Source organism: Motacilla alba, chromosome 27 (genome assembly GCF_015832195.1).
Source record: "Motacilla alba alba isolate MOTALB_02 chromosome 27, Motacilla_alba_V1.0_pri, whole genome shotgun sequence".
In the NCBI taxonomy this organism is placed as follows: Eukaryota; Metazoa; Chordata; class Aves; order Passeriformes; family Motacillidae; genus Motacilla; species Motacilla alba.
Genome location: NC_052042.1, coordinates 4,023,809 through 4,049,344, shown reverse-complemented (window position 1 = coordinate 4,049,344; position 25,536 = coordinate 4,023,809). Strand labels below are relative to the sequence as shown.

The following is a 25,536-nucleotide window of genomic DNA, read 5'->3' as shown; positions in this document are numbered from 1 at the left end:
GAGTGGCAGGACTCACACCACTAAACTCTCTCAAAATATCCAACAAAAGCAAAATTCTTTTTTTCCTTCACACTGTCCTCACATTATTACAGACAACACAACCCAGCAAGCTCTAAACACTCCCTCAGTCATCCTGACATCCGTACCAAAACTACATAAACCCATATTTTGCCTTTTGAACTAAAATTAAAGATATAGAGAAACCACAAATTGTTTTCAGGAGGCTCCGCTTGGAAAATCAGCATAATTTTCTTCTTCAACAAAGTATTTTGACTTGACTCATAATATACAATTAAAACTCCACTCATCACAAAGCTAAACAAAGGGGATTTTTCTAGGACAAGTCTGATGAAAATTTTAGGAGAATGTTTCTCAGGGAGATATTTAAAGAATGTTTTTGTGCTGGAAAAGCAGTGTTGCCATTTTAACCTTGTGAAGTTCAAGGATTTCTCCAGAACATCCTTATGCAGGTCACCAGTGCAGTGTCACCAGGCAGCTCCTACCTCAGACCTGAATTCCAGACACCAATTACTGACTCTCAGGAGTTGGTGTCAATGTGGGACTTTGAAACCCACTACATTTTAGCAGAAAAAAATCAACACCAAAAGCAGCCTCCTGGCTTCATCTGCTGGAGGATGCTCCCTAGCAAGTGCTCCACGTCCTGCCTGCAGCTCCTACCCAGCCTTGAGCAAACGTGGAGCAGTTTAGATCAGCTTTTGGGCAACGTGGGTCCTTTACCTTGGCTCTTTTCTTGCACAGCAGCACCACGATGCTCAGGAAGCCGGCGGCAGCCGCGTAGCCCAGCGGGGTCAGGCCGCTCTCAGAAGCAGCATCAACGTTGGCCCCAAACTCCAAGAGCAAGGCCACCATCTCTGCGTACCCCAGGTGAGATTGGACACACAAAATGGGGGCGTTGTTCAGAACTTCCGTCCGATAATTCACGTTTGCACCTCCTAAAATCAGCAACCGACTGACCTGCGCAAGGAAGGAGAGCCTTAGGATGAGCTTTGCAGAGAGACAGGAGCACAGTGTTTGCAGGGCACCCCCAGAGAGGGGAGAGAACGATGCACCTGACTCCATCTTATCAGAAGGCTAATTACTTACCTTAATTTACTATATTATTCTATATTATATTTCACTATACTACATTACATCTAATCTGAATCACAGAATCTCGTGGCTGTCAGCGACAGTCCCGACACACACACACAGGCTTGGCCCTGACAGGCCAAGGAAACAAAACACCTTTGGGTAAACAATCTCCATACTGCATTCTACTTGGGCACAAACACAGGCACAGCAAATGATAAGAATTGTTTTTCCCTTCTCTGAGGTTCAGAGAATGTGAAATCCAGAAATATTCTTGGGAAGAACTGTGCCTTGCTTTTCTCTGTGGAGAGAAATGTGGTGACACGGGAGCTTATCGCCAGGGCGACACCACAGCAGAAACCAGGGCCTTGACACACCTCCAAACAAACAGCAAAGCACATAAAGTGCTCAGCAAAACCAACTGCCCAACAGATGGTCCATTTGATGCAGATGGAGCAGTTTCATCATTTCCCAAGTGGCTAGGAAGTGGGCTGAAGGGTGCCGCCACCCTTTGTTTTGGAACAAAGTCACTCCAGCCCCGCTGCAGCATCTGGGGACATGGCAGGGACAGGGAACCACAACACACAGCTGGAGAGAGCTGTACTCAGCACCCTTCCCATGGGATTCCTCTCTAGGGCTGGTCTGGCTGTCCCACCTCACGGCTCCCTTTGCCCTCTGCACCAGTGGAAAAGCCTGCACCTGATGCTCGAGAGTGACAAGGAAGGGACATGGGGACAGACACTGAGCTCACCTCGCCTGGCTGGGAGGGACCTGGGTTAATCATCCTCCCACGTGAGAAGACAATTCCAAACCTGTATCTCTGTCTGAAGTCCTTTCTGCTGTAGAGATGGGCTCGCTTAAGACAACACATTCATCTTAGCACTGCAAAAGAAGTGCCTGATCCAGCACATGGGCATGTGCTGTTGGATTTGGTGTCACCTCAGAGTTCATGCCTATCTAAGCCAGAGCCCTTTACATGTCAAGTTCCAACATCAGGTATTGCATTCCACATCTTTGGGAAGGAAAAATCCCATTTTGCAGAGGCACAAACTCACTATTTACTCATTGCAATGAAAAGGAGACCCTTCGCCAAAGTAGTGGAGCTGACAGACCACCTCACAAGGTAAAAAAATCTCAACTGACTAAAGGCCTCTCCTGAGCTCAGGACAAACACCCAGCAAGCTGCTCAGCCTGGCCAGGACACTGGACACAGCTCCAGTGAACACTCTGCATGGTCACTGCCCACTGCTGGAGCTTCTTGTGTGAATTCTGAACCCCCCCAGCTCTCCAACTTTTTTCCAGTACCTTTATGTTTGGGGTGTAGAGGTTTCTTAGAGATGCCAACGCCATTGAAAGACCTTCAGTGCTGTAGGAGATCCAAAGCCCTTGCAGGATAGAGGAAGATACCCCAACTTTTTTACTCAGACCCTGAAAAAGAGAAAGGAACTTAGATCCACACTTACAAATCTGCTTAGTCACACTGGGCAGATCCTCCTGGGTCTCTGCACTTCAAAGGAGTATCAGGACAATGATGACTACACCCAAGATAATGTGACAATTTGCCAGATCTGACCTTCACAGTCAATTAACAAGCTTGCAGAAAATTACTTGTAAAGGTAATGTAGCCATCTCCAAGGTCGAGGAAAGGCAGGATCTAAGTGTGAGCAACCAGATCCATTCAACACCCTCACAAAATGCCATGTTAGGAACACAGATTGCTGCTTTTTTTTCTTTTTCAACAAAGTACACAGTATCTGCTCACAGTGAGATAAATTCAGGAGCTTTCAACCACAGCCTGAAGCAGTATGCCCTGGTACCAGATCGTCTCCAACTTTTCTAGTTGGTGCCCATGATCAGGTTATACATAATATATTGAAGGTCTGATGTATTTTCCAGCACCCCTAATTGGCAGAACATCGTTAAGCAGGTTTCTCCCTCCTGTGGAAGGAGCCATAATTTCTCCACAGCCAACAGATGGGAGTGAACAGCTGCATGGAAGAGCAGAGGGGTGGGATGGCGACTCCAGCAGGAGCCATGCCATGAGTATGCCCTGAATGCTGCTGTTCTGCTACTGATTTCCCGTGAAAGCCTGCTGATTCCATGGAAACTGCACAGGCATCTTGCACTGCACATTTAATTCTGTTTCGAGATGCAAACCCTGATTTCTGCTTTCTCACACGCCGGGTGGTCACTCCCACCCCTGTGAAACAGCAGGGTCCCGGCTCCGGTTTGGGATGGTGCTGGATGGGATTAGGATGGTGCTGGTGCCACCAAACCTCAGCACAAGGTGGGATTTGTTTCCTCTGGAGGAAGATGTGTGGGAATCATCATCCCAACCCCTTGCTGGACTCAGCTGCAACCTCTAATTCCTCTGTGTGAAAGATAACCTGCAGCATCACCCTGGCCGTCAACGGATTTGTCATTTGAAACGGTTTTATCACCAAAAGAAGCAATAGATTAGACAAGCTCTTATAAATAACAGCTCCATGTACTTGTTTCTTTAAAATTCAGGCAGCTAAACCACAAAAAAATACCTGCTTGTGTTGAGGGAAAAAGAGCTCAGGAATTTGAGCCACTGCTAAACACTGCTTTTGAAATGACACAACACAGGACATCAGAGGTCAATATTAAATTCCATGAACTCAGGACGGTGAAATTGGAAAGGGAAAGCATTTTTATAATAAACAGTTAAAATCATTTAAAAATAGCTGTACTACTATCAAGCCCATGAATAAGCTGCCTGAATCACCACCAGGACCAAGGAAAAGGGTAGATATTTTGGGAATAGCCCTCTGAAGATAATCACAGATGCTATAGAAATCTTAACTGTTGCATTAGAATATACATATATATATATATATATATATATATATATATATACACTTAGATGTTAGTGCAAGACATAAAAGGTGACATTCACTCCTTAAAGAAGAAGTACATTCAACACCATTATCATTCAGTTACCATTCAGGCAAAAGCCTGCCCTACTTCTCATTTTTTAGCTCATATCTTTCTTTTCTAATTCCCCCTTCAGAACAGTGGGGCAGAGTGAATCCTTCAGCAAAAAACAAATCCCAGCTTCATAAAACATCTAATCAAAACACCACCAGTGGTTCCCACTTCATTGGGACCATCCAACACAAGACCAGTGTATGGTCTGACAATTTGAGCAATTTTGCCAGCCCCCACAACCCCGGTGTTCAAACAGCTGGTTTTTCCTGTCCTGTCTTGCAGGCAAGCTGTCAGCATCTTTAATTTTTACCTTATCACTTCCTCTGCTATTTGGCCATCAGCACCTTACAGAATCCCAGAATTCCAGACTGGTTTGGGTTAGGAGGAACCTTAAAGTCCATCTCACTCCATCCCCCTGCCATGGGCAGGGACACCTTCCACTAGACCAGGTTGCTGCAAGCATCACCCACTTCTGTATTACTGATATTTTAACTAATTGAAGATTAAATTAAAGCCTTCTTTTTTGATGATTTGCAAAACATATGTCATCCTGAAGTTTGGATCCTCCTGTACCACAACTGCACATTTCTCTTTGTGCCCTTTTATTCCAAGCCAGGCTTTTCAAGTTGGCTTTCTAAATGCTCCTGTTAAGACTGGCAACTGATTTAAAAGACTAAAACATTTGTACTTTTTTTTTTTTTCCCTGAAAGGTTTGAGGATGTTTGTGTTTAAAAGAGAAGACAAACCATCAGATCTCAGCCAGCAAGAGAAGATGGGAATGTGAAAGTGTCTTCCCACCCACGTGTCAGGTCAGCACTTTGTGTCTGTGCACCACTTACTTTTTTTACACCTGGAAATTCCAAGTGTTCCACCATCACCTTGCTAAGGTACCAGTGGATTCAAACTAGCAAAGATTGGAGAAGGATAAACAAATTTTCTGCTCTGTTTTATTGAAGTTTGCCTCCATACCCAGCTCTCAGTGGCTGGACAAAATGCTTTAGCTCTGGTCTAATATCCTCCTGGCTTCCTGGTGAGTACATAAAATGGAATTATAATGGCACCAGGCCTTCATAAATACCTTCAAAATTAGGATCCTTGTGTCTGCAGAACAATCTTTGTGTCTGCTGCTGTAACATGGCAACTTGAGGAAAAACACCCTGAATTGATGACCTGACATGCTCCCTGCTTGGCAGAAGGACCACGGCCACATTGCTAATGGCTTCAAAAGCAGAAGATCAGCCAGAATGAAAAGGCTGAATGGGAAAAATGCTTGTTTAGAAACAAATACAGTCGGTAACAATGGGCAAAGAGTCTGTGCATGTACTCTTGGAAATGTTTTCTTTAAAGAATGCTCAGGCTCTTAAATATGGTCTGCAATATTCCAGCCTAGTGCCTCCTTCAGAAACTAATGCAGCTCTTATTTCACTCAGTACACACTCACAAATGCTCAGTAAACACTTGTTAAAATAAGCAATAAAAATAAATCTATTCAAGGAAAAGCAAAATACTAAGCTACAGTTTCTAATCTGGCTAATTCAAACCCTTTCAAAACTTTGTAGTACTTGTAAACAACATTCTGTTATGCTTATCAGTCACTGTGACATGGTCTTCCTGCTGATTCTGCTGAGTGATGTGGAACAGAAGGCTGGATTGATACTTGTCATATGCTAACTAGCATTTTCTATTATTGTAAACACCACTCAATTAAACCTGGAATCTATTGGAAACTTGTCCACTTAATGAAAATTGTCATTTGCTCTGAGTCTGAACCCCTGTTACTGGTTCCCACTGTGGATGTGTGAAATGAAGAAGGTTTGGAACCAGATTCAGATGTAAATGGCAGCTGAACAGTAAACTTGGCTTTGGGAATGTAACTAAAAATGTGAAATTGATACCCTGAGGGGCACTGCACCAGTCTGGGGCTCTTCCCTTTGGCCCCAGCCATTGTCCTGCCAAACAAGGAGACTTTGCTGCTACACCTGATGGTGAATCTGGCACAGGGAATACAATAAATAAATCCAACAGGACTGACACCAGGCAGAAATCACCTGTTAGCTCCAGGAACAGAAGCTGCAAGTCTATAAAATCATACAGAGACCAGATGAAAATACAGCCCTGTTTTTACTAGTGTTAAGCACCCACAGATCCTAACACTTTTAAGAAAATCTGCATTTCCTGTGACCTTACAAATCCACCCTCTCATTCCCACCTTCTGGTGCCTGGGCCAGCAGGAAGACTGATATTTAGTTTATGGGTCATACTGATACAGCCAAGTTTGCCTTTCAATTACCCAGGCCTTACATATCAGTGTGAAGAGCAGGATGGACCAATCAGCCAATTTCAACAACAACCAAATTTTCCCTAAATTTTCATTAGACTCTTCAAAACTGCTCTTTTTAAAGATTCCCTTTTTTTTTAAAGATTTCCTTTTTTTTCTAGATGCTGCTACAAGAATTCATCTTTCAGGGCGAGAAGCATCTTATGGTGGAGAGCAATTTTAGGTAAGGAGGCTATCTGCTGAATTTACCATCTGAAGGAGGGTTTAATTTGAAGGATTTCTTAGGTATCACAGCCAATTTTCTAAAGCTCACTTCTCCAGGCTTCAGCAGCCTCAAGCAATCACACTTCTTACACCAACCCCACGACGAGACGAGACCGAGCGCTGCCGGTGCTGCGGGTGAGGTTGGTGTAAACCTCCATCTGAATTTTTGTTAAAAAATTATGTTAATTTTTTGTTAAAATTTTTGTTAAAAAATTACCTTAAAAATATGTGCTTTGAGAATGTGATGTCCCAGTTCAATAGTCTGCTGTCTATTTAATTTTCCTTCTTGTCGAGAAAACCAAAAGGCAAGTAGTGTGTGGCCACTCCTAAAATCAGAAGAGGAAAAAGTAGGTTAGTATTTCTCATTACACCAACAAAACAACTTTTGAAGGCAAAAATGCTAATCCTTCAACCACATCCAGCTTTGGGAAACAGAGCTTCTCACTTGTAAACCAACAACTAATTGCATCCTTTACTACTGGTGATCACTGACAGCTCAAAAGCCCTCAGACATCAGCAGACAGCAAAAAAAAAACCCAAACCCCAATATATTTTATATATATATATTTTCTATGAGTAGATGTAAATTTAGAAACACCAGAGGTACAATGTAATGAAAGCTGCAGGGTTGCTTTTATAGTCATTTCATCGAGGCAAAACACATTTGCAAAGCATGTAACCAACTTGAAGCCACTAGAAAATGCCATATTTAATATCCACACTTTGAATAAAATGTCCTTTAAATGATACCTGCACTCGCTACCCTGTGGACAGTCCCATGGAATGAAAAACTCTATTTCTTTGTAAAACTCCTTCTAAACACGTTCTCAAGCTTCTCCAGTAATAAAGATGCTTCTGGCAATGCCCTACCAGATTGACAACCACAGCAAATTAACTGAACTACACACCAAGTCCTCTTTAAGGGAAAAAAAAAAAAAATTAAAAATCAGATGATAACTTCTGCTGCTAAAGATCATTTTACTGACATTTTTAAACCTTTAAATATTTACAGGTTTCCCTCTTGTAATGCTGCAAGTTCAACATGGCTGAATCTTCTCAAAGATGCGAGAAGACGACTCTCCACAGACACCAAACACACGCGATGCACAAGTGTGAAGTTTTAACACCATTTCTGGGTGAGATCAGTAAATACCTGCTCCTGCAGGTGCCCCAGGCACACGTGAATGCCACAGCAGGACATGCAGCAAGCAGGGCAGGAGCCAGAGAGGCTCCACCCTGGGACCTCAGTTGTCTGTGTGATGTTTTTTTTTTTGGTTTTGCCAACAAAATTATATTCTTCCTTAAGCCCCTGGCTGATCCCAAGGGAGCCCTTTTAAGCCACTTCATTTCTGGAAGTACATAAAAATGGGACTGCACTAAAAGCAATCTAACCCCTTCCAGCCAAGGAAAATAAAATATGATATCAACTGTGGCTTTAAAAGGGCTTTTAAGGACAGGAAATGTTATTAGCTCATCCCTGTCTGGCAAAGCAAAGAAATACCTTGGATGGCCAAACATCTAGTAAATATTACACAAGATAGAAGCTTTCACAGCACTGGGGATTTACCAGCTCATCCCCATTCAGGGATGAATACTATCCATCTCAAAATAAACTCAGAAAAAAAAAGTGAATGACTTCTAGTGCCCTGGCCAGGTTTTTGGCAAGGTGTCCCCTGAGCCCTGCCAATGAACCTCCTTCTGGATTGGTAACACATGGATTTGTGTGAGCAGAGCCCAGTGATGCTCTGTCAGCCCTCATGGTGCTGGGAGGACAAGAATGTGCCTGCTGGAAAAACAAATAACAATTTTTCTTACAAGGCAGGACTCGATCCTCAGGTTTGGACAGGTGAGAGAGCACCACACCCCATTTACAGGTAATAAAACCGTTGCACTGGTGGGGAATTCTGTTGTGCTTCATTCCAAAATGCAGCTCTGTTTCTAGAGGCACCACCAACTCAAATAACAGTTTTCTGAAATGTTTTTATTGACTTACAGTACTTTCACTCTTAGGTCATAAAAAAAAAATTGAAGAAAATCCCCTTTTTTTGCCTGTCAAGCTGCTCTCCACACCTTGGCCTGGCACACAGCCCGTGGTGGGATCCCATTGCTCCATGCTTCCCCTGACTGGAGGAAAAGCCTCTCCAGATGGTGACTCTGCCCATCCCAACACTGCTCTGATGCCTCAGCTGAGTGCTGAAAACCCATCACCATGCCCTAGTGCAAGGGAGTGCCTCTGATCCCAGGCATCTGCGCCGCGAGAACTCTCCAGATAGCACCACCAGAAGGGACAAAACATAAAAAGCTGGAACAGAAGGGCCCTGAAAGTGGTTATAGCACCTTGAGTCAAGCCCAGCTTGTTGCCTTGCCTCCCTTTGGCTCTCCCCCTCTTTGGAATGGGAGGAGAATGCCAGGTCTCCAGTTAGAGAAGACAGACAAATACATTTGCTCGTTACACCGGTTAACCTCTGGGGAAGAAGGAGATACAGGTCAGAAGGAAACAAGTGACTGCGAAACACAGCTTGAGTGTTGCCAGATACTGCTGGAGGTCAAGTGGAATGGCAATTGCTGGGCTGGACCCAGCCCCATTCTGCCAGATGATGAAAACCTCTAATTGCTGTAATGCACTCAGGCCACCCCATTAACTCATCAGATCCACAAGGCTGTGATGGGTTTTGAGAGGGGTCAAGGTGCTCAGCTCCACCCAAAGGTTGGTGGAGCAACTTCAAGAACTTGTAGGTCACCGACCAGGGAGCTGGAGAGAGACTTTGGACAAAGGTCTGGAGTGATAGATTAAGGGGGGAACAGCTTCAAACTGACCGAGTAGGTATAGATCAGACATTAGGAAAACACGCTTCCCTGTGAGGATGGTCAGGGTGCCCAGAGCAGCTGTGGCTGCCCCATCCTGGAAATGTCCAAGGCCAGGATGGACCGGGTTTGGAGCAACCTGAGACAGTGGAAAGTGTCCCTGCCCATGGCAGGGGGTTGGACCAAATGGCCTTTAAGGTCCTTTCCATCACAAACCATTCTAAGGTTTTATGATTCCACGATTCAGAGCCGTCAGCTCCTTCCCTTTCTGGGGAGATGCCCAGGCAGGGATCAGGAGCTGCATCCTTCTGCTCCAGCCTGTGAGCAGCTGTGCCCAAGGACTCTTCAGCCACACCCTCGGCCTCCGTGTTCCACATCACAGGAGAGCAAACCACACCAGCTTTTTGCTTGCTGGTGAACAGCTCTTTGAGAATGTTTAGGAAGGCTCTGAATGGATCTGTAACTGCATTAATCCTAAGCATGAACTGAAAATCCAGAAGCTTCTGAGGTGCCTGTTCTTCACAGCAAGAGCTGAAGTGCAGCTCCTGCCTGACACACCAGTGCAGTCAGCTCCTAAACTGCTCTTCAGCTGCAGCTGGAAAGGCATTTACCTAAATTTCATGATAGACATGACTCTGGTGTTATGAATAAGGCAGGTCTGAACTACTCCAGAATAAGGTACAGCACTCATGAGTAATACATTACCTCTGCAATGCTTCCCAGACCTTGCCTTTCGGCTGCTTGATAAATACTTGTTCTGTCAACATTAATTGGACACTAAACCAGACTGCAACAGCACAGGCTTTTTTTTCCCCTTTAATACAGCAGAGTGGCAGTAATGATTTCTACATCAAGGAGCTCAGTGAAATGATATGCTTTGAATTTCACCACTGCAGAGTTTATAATCAGAGATTTTTCTATTTTTAATGTAAGATTTTTATTTTTTTTTTGGGGTGAAAAATTAATAGCTCTGCCAGCTCAGCTCCTGCAGCTTTAATCTGCTCTCCGTGCCTGTATCAACTCCTGTCATGGTCAGGAGTCTGCCTAGACAGGCACATAAGAGTCTCTCTGTGTGTGTGTGCATATATACAGTGTGTATATAGATAAATAATTATATATGTGTAAGCATGTATGTATTTATGTATGTAAAAAAGACATAAAAATGAGTCTCTAATCATTCCAACACCCTACACAGCATGAACCAGTGCACACCTACAGCAGCTCTAAGGAAGGTAAGAGAAGGCTGCACACGAGGTTATGTGGAATTATGGAATGGTTTGGGTTGCAAGGGACCCTAAAGTCCATCCAGTCCAACCCCCTGCCATGGCAGGGACACCTTCCACTGTCACAGGCTGCTCCCAGCCCTGTCCAGTCTGGCCTTGGGCACTGCCAGGGATCCAGGGGCAGCCACAGCTGCTCTGGGCACCCTGTGCCAGGGCCTCCCCACCCTCAGGAAACAATATTTTCCTAATATCCAATTTAAACCTACTCTCAGTCAGTTTGAAGCCATTCCCTCTTGTCCTGTCACTCCATGCACTTAAAAATAGATGCTGGATCTGATCTCTACACAAGTGTCCCTTATCCACCCAAACATGAGTCACACACAGCTCTGGGAGCAGAGCAGGATGATGCTGGATGTTGGTACCTCAAGCACAGTCCCCAGGTGACCCCATTCCTCACGTCACAGATGGAAAAGGACAAAGGCTCACTGATAAAACGCTGGTGTGACCAAAGAGCAGTGAAGGAGAATGATTAAATACAAAAGAAAATATTAAAAGCTTCCAGATCTGTGCATCATCTAAACTCTTCCACTTCTCAGGTAAAAAAGATTTTAAAGAGTGTAAAATTACTCCGGTGTTAAAGCATTGCAACACCAGAGTAAAAGACAAGTAAAAAAGAAATGAGAATCAGTCCTGTTCACTTTTGAACCTACCAACGTCCAAATTCCCTGATTTATACCCACATCTCCCTTCTTCCAGCTAATCCCATGAAAACATTCCCAAATCAAGAGATTTGACACCGTGCCCAGTGAATCTGGTCTTCAAAAGATGTGTACTCACATTTTATCCAGCTCTGCCAAGTGTAATGTCATAACTGCAGTGCAGAGACTGATGTGTGCTCTGACAAAGCCCAGAGCCTCTTTCCCTGCAGAAGGATATCTGGATGGCTGTCCTGCAGAAAGGCCCAGCTCAGCTCCAGGAGCCCCTCTCAAAGGAACAGTTTATCACCTAAATTGATTTATTGATTTTTTTGTCATGTTGTTTCCCTCTGATGTCATAACTGCAAATTAACTTGGAAGGAATTCACGTTATGAAAAAAACCCTCAAATAAAATAGTCAAGGCTACTCTCTCCTGCACTGCTGGAGGACGATTTTGCTCTGAAAGTGGGTCTTAATATTTGAGGAATAAAGTAACAGGAAGAAATTCAGCAGCATTTCTTTCTTCAATCGGTTTCTGGTTAACTCTACTCCTCTCTTCTTGGTGGCTCAGTGCCACAGGATGAATTATTCTGTGCATATTTTCTCCCATTAAGATGTGGAAATGGCCCAGCAGACAGCAGTTTAAAGTCCAGAAGAAAAGAAAAAGAGCAGATTTTATGAGGACAGTAACTTAAAATACTGAATATATTCAACCCCTCACTGCATCCCAGTGCTGAGGTTTGCATGTCTAATGAGCCAGTTAAAATGAGCTGCTCTGCTGATGTCCTTTATGGTGGCAGTGATCACATCTGCTCTCCATCTCATCTGTCATCGTTTATAATCTGTGCCTTTTCTCCTTGTCTCTTCCAACTGACACTGCAGCTGCAGTTCAGGGCAAAACCTGCAGGAAAGTCACCTCACTGCACTGCTAAATCCCTGTTACAGATTCCCAGCTTGCTACCAACAGCTTCAGTAATTTATTTTTGACCTCTGATTTCTGCATGAGATTAGAAAGGGACTCCAAGACAGCTGGAGAGGGCCTGGAGTAACAGGACATGGGGGAATGGCTTTCCACGGCCAGAGGGCAGGGTCGGATGGGATATCGGGAAGAAATTGCTCCCCACGAGACTGGTGAGGCCCTGGCACAGGCTGCCCAGATCATACGTGGCTGTCCCATCCCTGGGAGTGTGCCAGGCCAGGTTGGATGGGGTTTGCACCACCCTGGTGTAGTGGAAAGTGTCCCTGTCCACGGCAGGGGTGGAACTGGATGGGCTTTGAAGCCCTTTGATCACAAATCCCTCCATGACTCTGTGACTGGAGTTAAGGTCTTGAGATGCCGGAGATGCGGGATTTGCATATGGTTATGCTCACTTTGTTATTGCCCGTTCTTTTTACATTTCAAAATTACTGGGTTCCAAGTCGTGCAATCAGAAAAAAAAAAATGTTTTTTGGAAGACATATGGGAGGCCTAAAAGTTGCACTCCATACTTGGTGAGCAGATTGGGTTTGCCTCTCCAGTTTACTGGAGGACATCATGACGGACTCATCGCTGTGATTCACAAATATGGCACTCAATAAATATGGCTTGGGGGGTAAATCAAAAGAGTGAGAAATGTCACACTCCCCTTCCCTTGCAATGGGTGCAGAGGACGTTCTGCCTGAAACGACAGCCCAGCCACCACTTCTACCACACTTCTGCCAAAATTAGAGCTGGGGAAAAGATCTTGAACAACCAGACCCCACCGTGATCTGGTCATTAACTGCACTAACTGAGCACAGGCCTTGCACAAGTGCAGATGACCAGGCAGCAGGCTGGGCAAGGAAATAACCTGACCTCACGTATTTTGGTGGCATGTGGCATCCAGCCTGTGGCTGGGAATGGCAAAATAACTGAGAACATGTCCCCAGTGGCTGGGCTGACGTGGTGAGTGCTGCCTGTACCTCTACCTGGGGCACTCGGAAAGCCCACTGTGAGCTGCAACACTTGCAGAGCTACAAAACTGGCACTCTGCAGCAATGAAAAAGATTTAAAGAGAGGTAATTCCAAATGGAAAGCAATGCCAAATAATGACAGCAGCCCCTTTCCAATTTGAAAAACCTGATTATTCCATCTCTGGCCCCACAAGGTACTAGTGGGCACTGCATTGTTTTTAATTTTCTGCCAAACATATAAGGAATTCAAATAAATTCTAAACCCATTATTGTGCTTCACCTTGAATTCAAACAGTACCTCTGCTTTGCTGAGTAAAATCCATCCCTCACGGATGTGGAGAAAACAATGAAGACCTACCCTGGGTTTTGGTGAACACTTGATCATTTCAGCTAACAATCAATCTATTTGAAGAGCTTTTTGAGAGTCTTACAATAAAAAAAGAGAAAGAAAATCAATTAATCCATGCACCATAATGCCCAAGTGATGGCCATATGGAGGACTGATCGGGGGGTAATTTTTAAAGAAGCTAAGAGGTGTAATGCAAGGACCAACTCCCCATCTAAAGCCGTTTGTTATATTCCTGAATTGCTAGAAATATCACTTTCACCAACTTCTTTTCTCTCCCAACTTTCTAAATGAATTATCTTTACACTGAGGACTGTTATTTGTCAATCAGATTCAGCATTCCATCAAAATAAAACAAAACCCCCCAATTTTGCTCTAAAGCCTTCACTCTATCATTTTGTTGGGTAATACATAAAAACATTAATTTAGTGCAGGAAAAGTCTCCACTTGCAATGTGATCCCAGGAGAAAAAAAAGGAAAATGTAAAATACCTACAGAGTATTGTACTGAAAGACAGCTCTGCCAGAAACCATGGCAACTCTGGTGTTAGATGAGAGCTGTTTCCTTCTGCCTGGATTGCTGCTGCATGTTTATCCACGCAGTGTATCTTGAGCTGGGGTTTGGCAAAAGGATTTGGTTTATGAATGTCAAAGAGGAGGGAAGAGGCGAGGAAATAGCCTTCTTTTGGGTTCACAAAATGCTTATCCTTCCAAACACACTGCCCTAGGAACAGCAAACCTACACCGAAGGCAGCACCTCTGCTGCTTCCCATCTCTGCACAGGTCACCTCCCTGGGACAGGATGTCCATGCCTCAGTGTCCCTGGAGGCCAGGCCAGGGACTGGGGTTTGGGCTCCAGCTGGGGTTTGGGCTCCAGCTCACCTCAGTCAGCAGCCAGAAGAGGCCAGATGAACTGCTCCAAGGACTCAAGGAGATGGGAATGACTGCCTGAGCAACAGACACCTGCACGGCAGGCCCTGAAAATTAGGTGAGTTTTGGCTTCACCATGCCAGAGCTGAAGCACTGGAGGTGAAGATCTAAATTGTTTCATTTTGCTAAGGTCCCACGGATGCTGGGACACCCCCATGCAGCACGAAGAGCCTCTTCCCTCAGCCACCACCACAGCACACACAGTGTTGGTTGGTCCGGTGCCACCCTGAGACCCAGAAGCCCAAACTGGGATACTCATACAGCAACAGCACTGAGAGTATCTTTATCCCACCCCAGCTTTCCTGAGCAAGGGAAGAAAATCTGTGAATCTGCTTCTAAACCTTGTGTGTGGAGTAGAGGAGCAGCCTGGAGTGATTCACTTCATCCAGCGCTGTCAGTACTGGAAACATCTCCTGGGGATCCCACCATCCTGAGATTCCTCATAACTCAGCTGGAGGAGATGCTTCCCAGGCACTCCTCATCTGACCTACTGCAGCCTTTTAGCTCAGGATGAAATTAATCACTCTAATTTCTCTCCTCTGACTATAAAGCAAGTCTAGACAAGTAACTCAGACGTTTACACTAAAACCTGGATAAAGTAATTTCACTTCTGGGGTCCATATCTGACTACAGCTCTCTTACTGCCTTTGCCAGGGAAAATCACTTCATTTCTGTCCTGCTCATGGCTCCTTCAGCAGCAGCACAAGGATAAAACATTTATTAGTGTTGTAAAAACATGGAAAATAATTGCATAGAAGTTTCTGTTTAAGTCTGGGCAGAAAAAAAGCAGTGCATTAGAGCAGAGTTTAGGTTTAGAAATACAAGTGTAGGAGGAACGTGTAGTAAGAACCACTTTCTCCAAGCACCAGTCACAAAGGATTGGGTCTTTCCCCAAAATGTTTCATGCTATTTGTCAAGGAAGCCACTTGGTTGATGTGCTGGCCTGACAGGCTGGGGAGGTCGTTACTGCAATGCTGGTTAAGTGCTCTGACAAAAGCCTCACTGGAGGCCTGTGTTAAAAAATGGAGGGGTTCATCTCTGGGGAGAGCAGCAGTGAGAACGTTACCCTTCAGAGCCAATTAGCCTTTGCTTTGGACAGCAAACACATGATGAGGGTTCAGAGAAGAGGGTCAGCATCTCAATGGGCTAACCAAAACCCCAGAGGGTGGAGAGCTGCTGTTCTTCTTAAAAGCATAGAAAAATGTGGTAATTCCTGTGTTCCTTCTCTCCCCTCCCCTCTTTTCCATGCTTCTGAGAACATGAGAACTCGCTCTCACTAATGAAATCAGGAAGATTATCCCAGCTGCAGTGCTGGGATATGAGTGGACACGAGGCCCATTATCCCAATTTCCTTCATAATGGTCTCACACCTGGACACTCTGTCAGGGTCAGTCAATTAAAAGCAGCTTCACAAACCCACACTTCACTTCAAAGCTCTTCTTGCAGGGAAAAATATCAGCCTCAGCAACCTTAGTGTCACCGTCCTGACGCGGTACGGTCCCACTGCTTCACGTACGACAGCCCCGAGGACTGCTCGGTACAGTTGTCATGTCTGCTCAATTCCCAAGTGAGCAGAAAGAAATCCATCTGGCTGTGAACAAACCAGATGCAGACAAATGTTCACAGGCTACTGCTGGGAGCTCTGTCAGTGGCCAGCTCTGCTTCTCTTCCAAGAAATAAAATGAAAAATCATGACTTATCTTGATTGTTGCTTAGGGTTTCCCATGCTCTGAGCTCAGTATCAGCTGGACAGGAGGATTTTGTGGAGTGCCATAGCTCAGGGATCCCTCTCTATTAATCCCTGGATTGTATCTGGTCTCATTAGTTACCATCAGAGCATAATGCAATTAGTGCACATTATACATCAGAGATATATATTAGTCCTCCAGTATGTATGGGCTCATGCCTGTGGTAGTGAGAGCCTGTTGATGCAGTGGAATCTCTTTTTGCCTGTGGAGAGGAGCTAAGCCAGGTCAGCTCTGTGGGGATATCCTGCTTGCACAGAGCATGAGTGGTCCCCATGAAGTCACCATTAATTTCCTCACATATATGAGATGGAAAGTGTTATCTGAAAACCTCCTACATGGTCTTGAGGGCAGCACAATGTGTTTGTGATGCTCAGGAAAGGCAGCACCAAACCCAAATGCTGGGCAAAAATATTTCTGGTGACTAGTTGAGTGAACACGGTCCAATTTGTGCCTTCACGTTGATTACACACTTTGTTTCAGTGCAAAAACATCTAAAATGCAGCACATGTGAATTTCCTTCTGAATCTGGTATTCTGAGAGTGCCCTTTTCCACCAGTGTGAGGATGAAGAGAATTTCTGGACCCACAGTCCCCAGGTTACTCAGCCACAGGCACTGCTACCACCCACAGCACCCAATACACGCCTCACCCACCAGGGAAGCATCCTGCACCTGGATTCTATTTTCATGGTACTGATGGAAAGCAGCGATTTGGAAAGCAGCGATTTGGAAAGCAGCGATTTGGAAAGCAGTGATTCTTCCGAGTTGCTATTGTTAGGGATCATTCTGGCAGGTGCTGCGTGATCAGTGATAATTGCCAGGAGTACTGGCTGCTGTCCCCTCACCCAGCTCACAGCAAGCTCTCTTGCAGCCAGGCCCCACAAAACCAGTAGCACCAGTTGGGAGTGACTGGGATGGAGGAAGCTCTCAGCTCCATTGGAGCAAGCACTGCACAGATGCTGCAATCAGGGTACAACAGCAAAACCTGGTGGCAAGCACTCAATGACTTCCAGGTAAGGATATTAAATAACTCTTTGATGGATCTGAAGGCACCTGCTGCTGTGAGATGCTTTACCAAGGGTTCACTCAACAGGAATATTGTCAGACCCCACTAAAAACAAGAAGATGCCCATTGGGAGGAGCTGTTTTGTATTTTTCTACTGCAGCGTGTTTACCTTGAAATTTAAAGTTGTAAATTACTCTGACACCACTAACAGCCACAGCTGCCTTGATCAGCCAGGTGCTTTCCAGCTCCAGCAGATACCATGAGATTGTCTTCAAACTGACCACTGGGTCACTGGCACATCCTTGAATGTGAGTGTTTCCCTGATGATTATAATTATATTTTAAGAAATGGGCAGAAAAATGGAGCAAAACTTATGAGGGTAAATGGTGAGAATTACAGTCAGATGGTCTGTTTCCACTTGTCACCAGAAACAGAAGTCATGTTGTTGATAGAGATCACTGGGCTTAGAGAACATAAATCTAACTGTGATTAAATTCTGTTCCCTGTGAGCTAAGCCAGGAACTCAGCTGCTGTCAGGACAGAGATTACAGATGCATTTACAGTCCAAAATCACTACAGAACAATTCTGCTCTTTGTTTTCAAAAAAACCTTTAGTAGAACTACGAGGAGCACAACTTGAAAAATAAGCAAATACAAACGATGTATCCACACTACTTATCTTTCCACTTATCTTCTACTTCCTGTGCCTTTGATACCTTTGGAGAAAGGGACAATGATGCCCCCCGATGCCCCTTCCCCAGGACTGAGCTGGCAGGAGAAACCTGCCCCTGCTGATAACTGAGCTAGGCAGCCTGAGGCCTTCTGAGGAACAGCTCATCTCACTCTAAAGATGACTGTTATGTTTGCCAAGTCAGGTGTGTGCCCAGGGGTGCTTGTTTCTTTCCATGAACAACATAAAGACCTCAGGTGACCAGGACAGAGCGCAGAGACCTACAGTGTACACAGAGAAACTCTGTGTACGGAGTAACTGCAGCCGTGCACCACCTCATGAAGTAAGATGATTCAGGTAACAGTGCAGAGTAACACACTGGTAAGCTCTGATTTCTCAGAGCATTTGCTTACCTTGGATCACAAAGAAACTTGGTTTTTTCACCTTCTTCTCTCCAAATGAGCCATTCTCGGAAAGAGGGATGAACAAACATTCGCGTCATGTCTCTACGTTTGATAAGAAACATAGAAAGGTTCTCCATCCTCTGCTGAAAGTCCTCCCACTCCAAAGTGCCCTCAATGTTACCTGCATTAATGGCCTGAAAAATATGTTCATCTGTTAATGGGTGCAGAGAAGCCACTGCTACGTTCAAGAGAGGCATGACCCGATCAAAGGAAGACTGTGTTGGGAACTTCATATTGCACTGCAACAGGTACACTTCGGACAGGGACACTGGGACCACTTTGTAGCTGGAGCTTTTTAGAACTAGGTATCCTTTCTCTATGAGATCAAAAGTAAGTTTCAGGTATAGGTAGGACCCTTGGCTCAAGGTCTTGAGGTGAGAACTGAGTTTGCCAAACGTAGTGTTGTCCATTTTGCCGTTGAGCGAGATGTTGTTCTGGATCTCCGAGCTGCTGTGTATCCGGTGAAGGATGTATGCCTGCAGGTCCTGGTCGATGGCTTCATTCTCTTCCAGTCTATCCAAAAATATTCTGTGGAAGGGCAACAGCTTAATTATTTCCTACAAAGAAAGAAAGAAAAAAAGATACTCATGCCTGCAGTGCTTACTATTCATTAAGTAAACTTTGTTTCTATTACAATAGCACCTTTGAGACTCCTTTAAGGCCTTCCATCAGGGCAAGAACACAAACAGCACTTTGTGCCCTCAGGCCTCACACTCCCATCTATAATCAAGCAGGTTGTGTGTGACACATGAATCTAAAAACAAGGGACACTTTCTAACAGTACGTCCATGGAAAGGGCTGGTAAATTCACACAGGGCAGAATTATTCCTGTTATTCCTATCCCTCCCAAGCACAGATTGAGCTCCCATCCCTTCTGCTGTCCAGGACATCCAGATGACAGATCTGAGGCCACAAGAAACTTGCTGAAGCTGAGCCCGAGAACCTCCCTGGGAGCATCTTTCTGCATTCTACATCCACGGATGCACGGAAACATCAGGACAGACAATTGTGAGTATTTTCCAGCGCAAAGCAACTGTGTCTGTCTGCTGCACACCGCGCTCAGGGAATGCTCATCTACTGAACTCCCTGGTTCAACACCAACCAAAGATCACCAAAGGCCTCTCCAAAGAAATTCTTGCCTCACGCGCTCTCAGCTGCTGCGAGGAGAGGAGAAGTGATGCAACAGATCTGTACAAGGCCAGCTCCAGGAAAGCCATAAGCTCTCCAACAAAACAGAGAGGGGGAGCACAGTGCAAACTCGAGTGGCAGTGAAGACTTTATGGATGCAAAAGCCTTAATTAAATGAGGAATTCAAGTCATCGGGATCCAATTTATTTACAATTACAAAATTATTTCTTCCAAATGATATTTAATTTACTCCATTACTGAGCAAAAAATGGACCCCAGCACTGAACAGCAAATAGTCTGTGCCCTCCTGGATCTTGGGAAGCAGCTGCCATTCCCAGTGACAATGACTATGTGGGGGCTGGCTGCCCTGATGGGGCTGGAACCACTCAGCTCCCTGCTGACCTGCTCAAGGTCAACAACAGTCTTGAGCTGAGTAACGTCTTGGCCTAATCAGACTGAAATCATCGTGCTCTGGGTCACGCTGAAAGGAATGAAGATCTGAATTCCTTTGCCCTTCCACATGGAGCTGAGGATGTTGTTTAGCTGCACAGGCTGCCAGACACCAGGCTCTGCCTTCCTAATGGCTCCATGAGTCAGGTCCTACTGGCATGTGAACAGTCTCAGAAAATGATCTGAGCTATTTGCTGATAAACATTTATTTACATGAATAAGCGACGATGGATTAGATCCTTCCAAAGCTGTAGAGTGAGCCTAGGGACGTGGATGTAAATCCAAGAATAAAAAAGCCAAAAGGATAACCTGAAATAAAGGTTTTGAGCAAATCCAGAACATAACATCCAGCAAGATCTTCTTTACCAAAGTCCCATCATGACAATGACACAGTTTATCCCTGTTTTGGGTCTCAACGTACCTGTAGACTTGTCCTGACTGTCACTACCAGCTTCAGCCAGGAAGGGAATTTTCCAATCATTTTGCTCAGGAACGATACTATGGTGTCTCCGTAATCTGGCTTGTGAAATTCAGCCTCATTTAAACCGTCAATTAATATAATGAAATCTTCATCAGGGATCTTCCTCTCTGAGAGAAAGAGAAAAAGCATTTATTGGATAGGCTGTAGACAGGCAACCATAATGTACTGCAACATCACTACAGAGTTTTGAACCATGACCAGATATTGCCAAAGAAGAAAACACCTACAGTAGCAGCACCTTTTTAATGATACATTAATTGCATATTGACCTTTACAGGTCATCTTGTTCCACCTCCAGATGGGGACAGGGACATCCTGTTGTTGTTCCAACCTGGCCTTGAAAATCCTACAAAAAGTAAATCATGGACTGTTTAAACAGGATTTTTTTTTTGCTGGAGAGTACAGTAACCCAGGTGATGCTGACAATGCAGTCATTTTTTCTATGGCAGACACTGAGAGCTGAGTATGGCTTTACAACTAATGGTAGAGATACTTTTGGACTTGTATCTTAAGCTCAAGGGGTACCTTCTCAATGGTAATTTTGCCTAGTAAGACTCAAAACCAGGTGTAAAATGTGAAATCTGAGTCTATTGATGGCATATGCTATTCACATGTACCACATGTCAGAATTTAGGGCAGATGGGGGTCAACCTCCTTGAGAAGAAAAATAAGAATCCTCCAAAACACCCTGAAATCAAGAGCTGAAGCATCTTCCAAGGAGCTACTGTAATAACCAAGAATGATTTTCCTCTAGAGCAGTGGTTCCTAAATGTATCCTTTTTCTTTTTCTTTTTGCCAAGAGTGATGACAGGAAAGAGCAACCACGCTCCTTCCACAGTGACATTTCTCCATGCCAGGAAAACCAACCACTGGCACGCTGTGCTGGCTCTACATATGCTGTGTGCCTGGTGGAACAGGGCAGCTTGGACCCAGATGCTGCTGCTCAGAGCTTGGACACAGTTCTGAAGAGCTGATTTGAACATCAGGGCTTTGAATCTGCCACAAGCTGCATCTACTTCATGTTGCATCTTACGCTGTAGTGTGTAGGGTGGTAACAAAATTAACTGAACTATTTTTGCAGCCAAGATGCAGCACAGGCACAGTAATAAACATGATTCTGCAGGACAACAGTCTTGAACTCTGCAATGCTCTGACAGTTTTCATGGCAACGAGCAAAGATCTTAAATTTAGTGACTGTCACAATGAATTACTTATAACTCGCAGAGGGGAGAAAGAAAAGAAGACAAAATCAATGCTGTATTAGAAAAAGCTCTGTTATCAGGATAAGGCTTGTCACCAGCTCCCCCAGAAGCTTTACACAGGGTGTCCATGGACTTTTCTGATACCAGTTCTTTGGTGAAAGCTTCAGATTCTCCAAAACCCACTAAATAGTGACAGGGAAAGGGAAAAAAATCACCCTTGCACAAATAAATCAGAATATTTTGCTGTAAGGAGTGCTGTGAATGGAACTGGTCGCTTGTTTTCACCTTGAGAACTGCAAGGACAGGTCTGGGATATGAAAGAAGCAAGAAAAGGGAAGGCCAAATGGGATATTGGGAAAAAATTCCTTCCTGTAAGGGTGGGGAGGCCCCGGCACAGGGTGCCCAGAGCAGCTGTGGCTGTCCCTGGGTCCCTGGCAGTGCCCAAGGCCAGGCTGGATGGGGCTTGGAGCAGCCTGGGATAGTGGAAGGTGTCCCTGCCATGGCAGGAGGTGTAATGGGATGAGCTTTAAGATCCCTTCCAACCCAAACCACTGCATTATTCTCAGTCTTCCCAGCTTCTCCAGATCCCACCTCTTCTCTTCAGCTCGAGAAGCGACGCAGACAGATGAACCCATCGCTTCGTTTCAACGCCCAGAACCCAACCGAGCATCACTTTAAAAACCACCACAAAAAAAAGGTGCAGGGGAGGTTGGGGCACGGCGGAGGAACAGCAGTACCTTTGTGCAGGCTCTCCAGGGGCTCCAGGACCCCCCTGCGGAAGGAGGCCATGGGGTCCTGCACGCAGGAGCGGAGGCTGAGCAGGCTCTGCAGGTGCGGCTCGCGCAGCAGCTGCTCCCGGTAGGCGACGAACTGCGGCGAGCGGCAGAGCAGGGCGGCCACGTTGTGCACGAACTCGGGCACCAGGCAGGTGTAGGCGTTGTCAGCCTGGCAGTAGTGGTAGGCTACGACCTAGCAAAGAGGAAAGAATGAGAAACTCCGTGTCTTCATCAGAGGCACGCTGGGACAGCTGGAAAAGCAGCGGTTTTCCCTTTGGTGAGTCTGAGCTGCTCTGGCAGGTGAAGTCTTTAAGAGCAATGAGTGTTAACTGCCTATGACAAGAATCCAGACAAATCAGTTGGTAAAAACAGGCACTGATCCTGAAAAATGACTGGACCTCCCCCTTGAGGAATAAATGAAATTAAGCTGTAGCTGTTTGCAGAGACAGACAGTGACAGTGACAGTGGTTGACGTCTCTGAAGTGCTGTGCTGAGCTTGTGCTATGCTCTGAGTTCTGTTTAAGAACTTGGTGCCAGTAAAAACCTGTGATTGTTTTCTTGAACTTACCCTTTATCTGCTTTGATCTCACATGTCAAGCTCTGTGGAAGTGGCCAGACAGCACTCCCTGACTCCATCATAGTGAGGCAGCACCGTGGGTACAGATTCCCCTGAGCTGGGGGCGATGGCGGGCTCACTGTACTTTACTCATACATTGTGATCCCACACTTCATTAAAAAAATTAATTCAATTTAAGAAAAAAAAAAAAAAGTTCCCCTTTTCCCAGCTTTCCTCTGATTTTTCCAGCTCAGCAAACTCTGCTAGAACTCTGCTACATTCTGCCCACTTATTAAAACAAGCAGAAAACCAGTGATATCTTCTCAGGCCATGCTGCCAACTTTCTTGTTTTCTTTTGCAATATAAAAAAGGCCCTCAAAAATCTGTCTCTGCTTGTGAATCCCCTGGGAAGCTGCTCTGGCACCACTCCAGCCCAGCTTCTCCTGCTCCCTTGTTGCCTCCAGCCTCAGGCACTGCCTGCCCATTTGGAATGAGCCTCTGCCAGGGCACAAAGCTTTTCTCCAGCTCCCATTCTGGACTGGGTTTTCTTTTCAAATATCACTGAGTATCCAAAAATATCCCAGCAAGGCAGGTGGGAGCAGTTCTGTACCAGAACCACCACTGCCCTGGAGCACCGCAGCACAGAATGTTGCAAAATAAATTGCATTTTTGAACTTGGGAAGGATAATATAGCTGAGGACACTGTGAAAAGGAAAGGCTCCTCTGGAGCTCAGGGCAGCTGGGATGAAATGTGCCCATGGCTTTGGACACGAGGAAGGCTTTCTGTCCCTCCACCTCCAAAACCTGTCCCTTAGACTGCAGGAGGCTCCAGGGTGGCTAGGGCAGTGAAGGATAGTACCAAGGAATGAATCAGGCTGTGGGGTCCTCACCCATTGCTAGCTCAACACTGGCTTTTAATTTTCAATATGAAATTACCCACGGGATGTAATGCAGTAATTTCCTCTCCCAGTCAAAACGAGGTGTGACACATGCAGTGATGAGAAAGCTGGGCTGTTATTTCAAGCATCAAGCTCTAATACATGTATTTAAGTTTTAATGGATACCTCCAAATTCCTTACAGAATTTTTCCTACCAGATAGTTAAAATATAATGAATTCCCTTAGAGAACAGCACTATGTAAAGTAATTACAGAGGTAATGATTTCTTTTCATCAATCCTATTTATTTGGGGATTATAACTTGTGCATTTCACAGAATGAAGTTTGCAAGTTGCCATTCCTTGATACCAGGTTCCACTAACAGAAATTACTGTGATTTCCTATGCAATTTGTGTGTAGACACAAAACTAAAGTCTCTTTTAATGAGAGGCCAATTAATTTCTTCCAGGAATCTGAAGAGTCGTGTCATGGAAAAAGGGTCACGCATAATCATCATCACCATCAGATTTTGGGACACACATGCAATTAAAACCCAATTAATTTCCGTCACTTGCCATGCATTACAGTTAGACTTGATGATCTTAAAGAGGTCTTTTCAAACCTTAGCAATTCTATGATTCCACGGTTCCTGATCCCTGTGCTCGATTTACTGGTGTATCAACTAAGCCTTATAACCAGCAGGATAAACATAATGCTTAAAGGGTGGATCTGAAGCTACAGCAGTGAGCAAAGGAAGATTCCGGGAAGCCAACCAAAGCACAGGCAGAATGACGTTCTTAGAAAACGCAACCTGAGCCAGAATTTCATCTTGATGTTATTTATTCTCTGTGACATTTTCTCTATCTTCAAATCACAGAGAGGCTGCCAAAAGCCAGTGCTGCGAGTGGAGCCTGGTGCTGGAGATGGGGCTGAGAACCAGGCTCCTCACTTACGTGCAGCTGGGTGGGAAGCAGTTTTCTCACACTGTAACACTTTTCAAGGTTTCCAATCCTGTTCCACCCTTGGGAATGAGACCAGGTTACTGTGAGAAGTGAGTGTAAGAGCCTCCAGGATGGCCAGGGGCTGGTGTGGATGGGACTCTTCCCCAAACAGGTTCAACCTGTTCTTTCTACCCTGTATTTGCTGAATGCCAGTAATGCTCTGGGAAAGGTCCCTTTCCAATTCTATCACCTTAAATACTTCATTAATTGTTGAAGGTTAATTTCTCCAGGAAGAGGGATGGATTACCAGCTTCACTGCTAATGATTCTCCTCTATGATATGCGAGACCACATGCAGACTTTGCTCAGCATCTGAAATGACCACTCTCTGTTCTCTGCCACAATCACTTCCCAACTCTGCCTTCATCCAGCCTCATGTAATAACCTTCACCTTCCTGCTGTCCCAGAGAAACAGTTGCTGGATGAAGGATGTCAAAAGCAAAACAGCTCTTCTGAGGAGAACGGAAAATGCGGGTGGATGAGTGGGCAAGAGCCACAAGAGGATGAGGGTGAGAGGGCAAAGGAGAGGGAAAAATGAGACACAAAAGAGACTGTGTATCAGTCATCAAGTACAGAGGGTGAGAGGGGACTGAACTGTGAGGGAGGAAGAGAAAAGAAAGAGAAGGGGAACAAGTGACATGGCAGGAGAGGGAGAAGATGACAGTA

The 25,536-nt window shown here is 45.1% G+C and overlaps 1 protein-coding gene across 16 annotated transcripts in view; it reads right to left on the bottom strand.

Annotated features, from left to right (window-relative positions):
- The window catches only part of TANC2 (tetratricopeptide repeat, ankyrin repeat and coiled-coil containing 2), a 157,589-nt gene that overhangs the window by 23,562 nt on the left and 108,491 nt on the right, over positions 1-25,536 (bottom strand). For all 16 annotated transcript variants that reach the window (XM_038163435.1, XM_038163438.1, XM_038163443.1 and 13 more), the window contains 6 exons: positions 22,399-22,630; positions 20,400-20,566; positions 18,350-18,957; positions 6,801-6,909; positions 2,395-2,517; positions 739-975 (listed from right to left, as the gene is read on the bottom strand). In XM_038163435.1, coding sequence (XP_038019363.1) covers positions 739-975; positions 2,395-2,517; positions 6,801-6,909; positions 18,350-18,957; positions 20,400-20,566; positions 22,399-22,630 — 1,476 coding nt within the window. The remainder of the gene's footprint in view (positions 1-738; positions 976-2,394; positions 2,518-6,800; positions 6,910-18,349; positions 18,958-20,399; positions 20,567-22,398; positions 22,631-25,536) is intronic.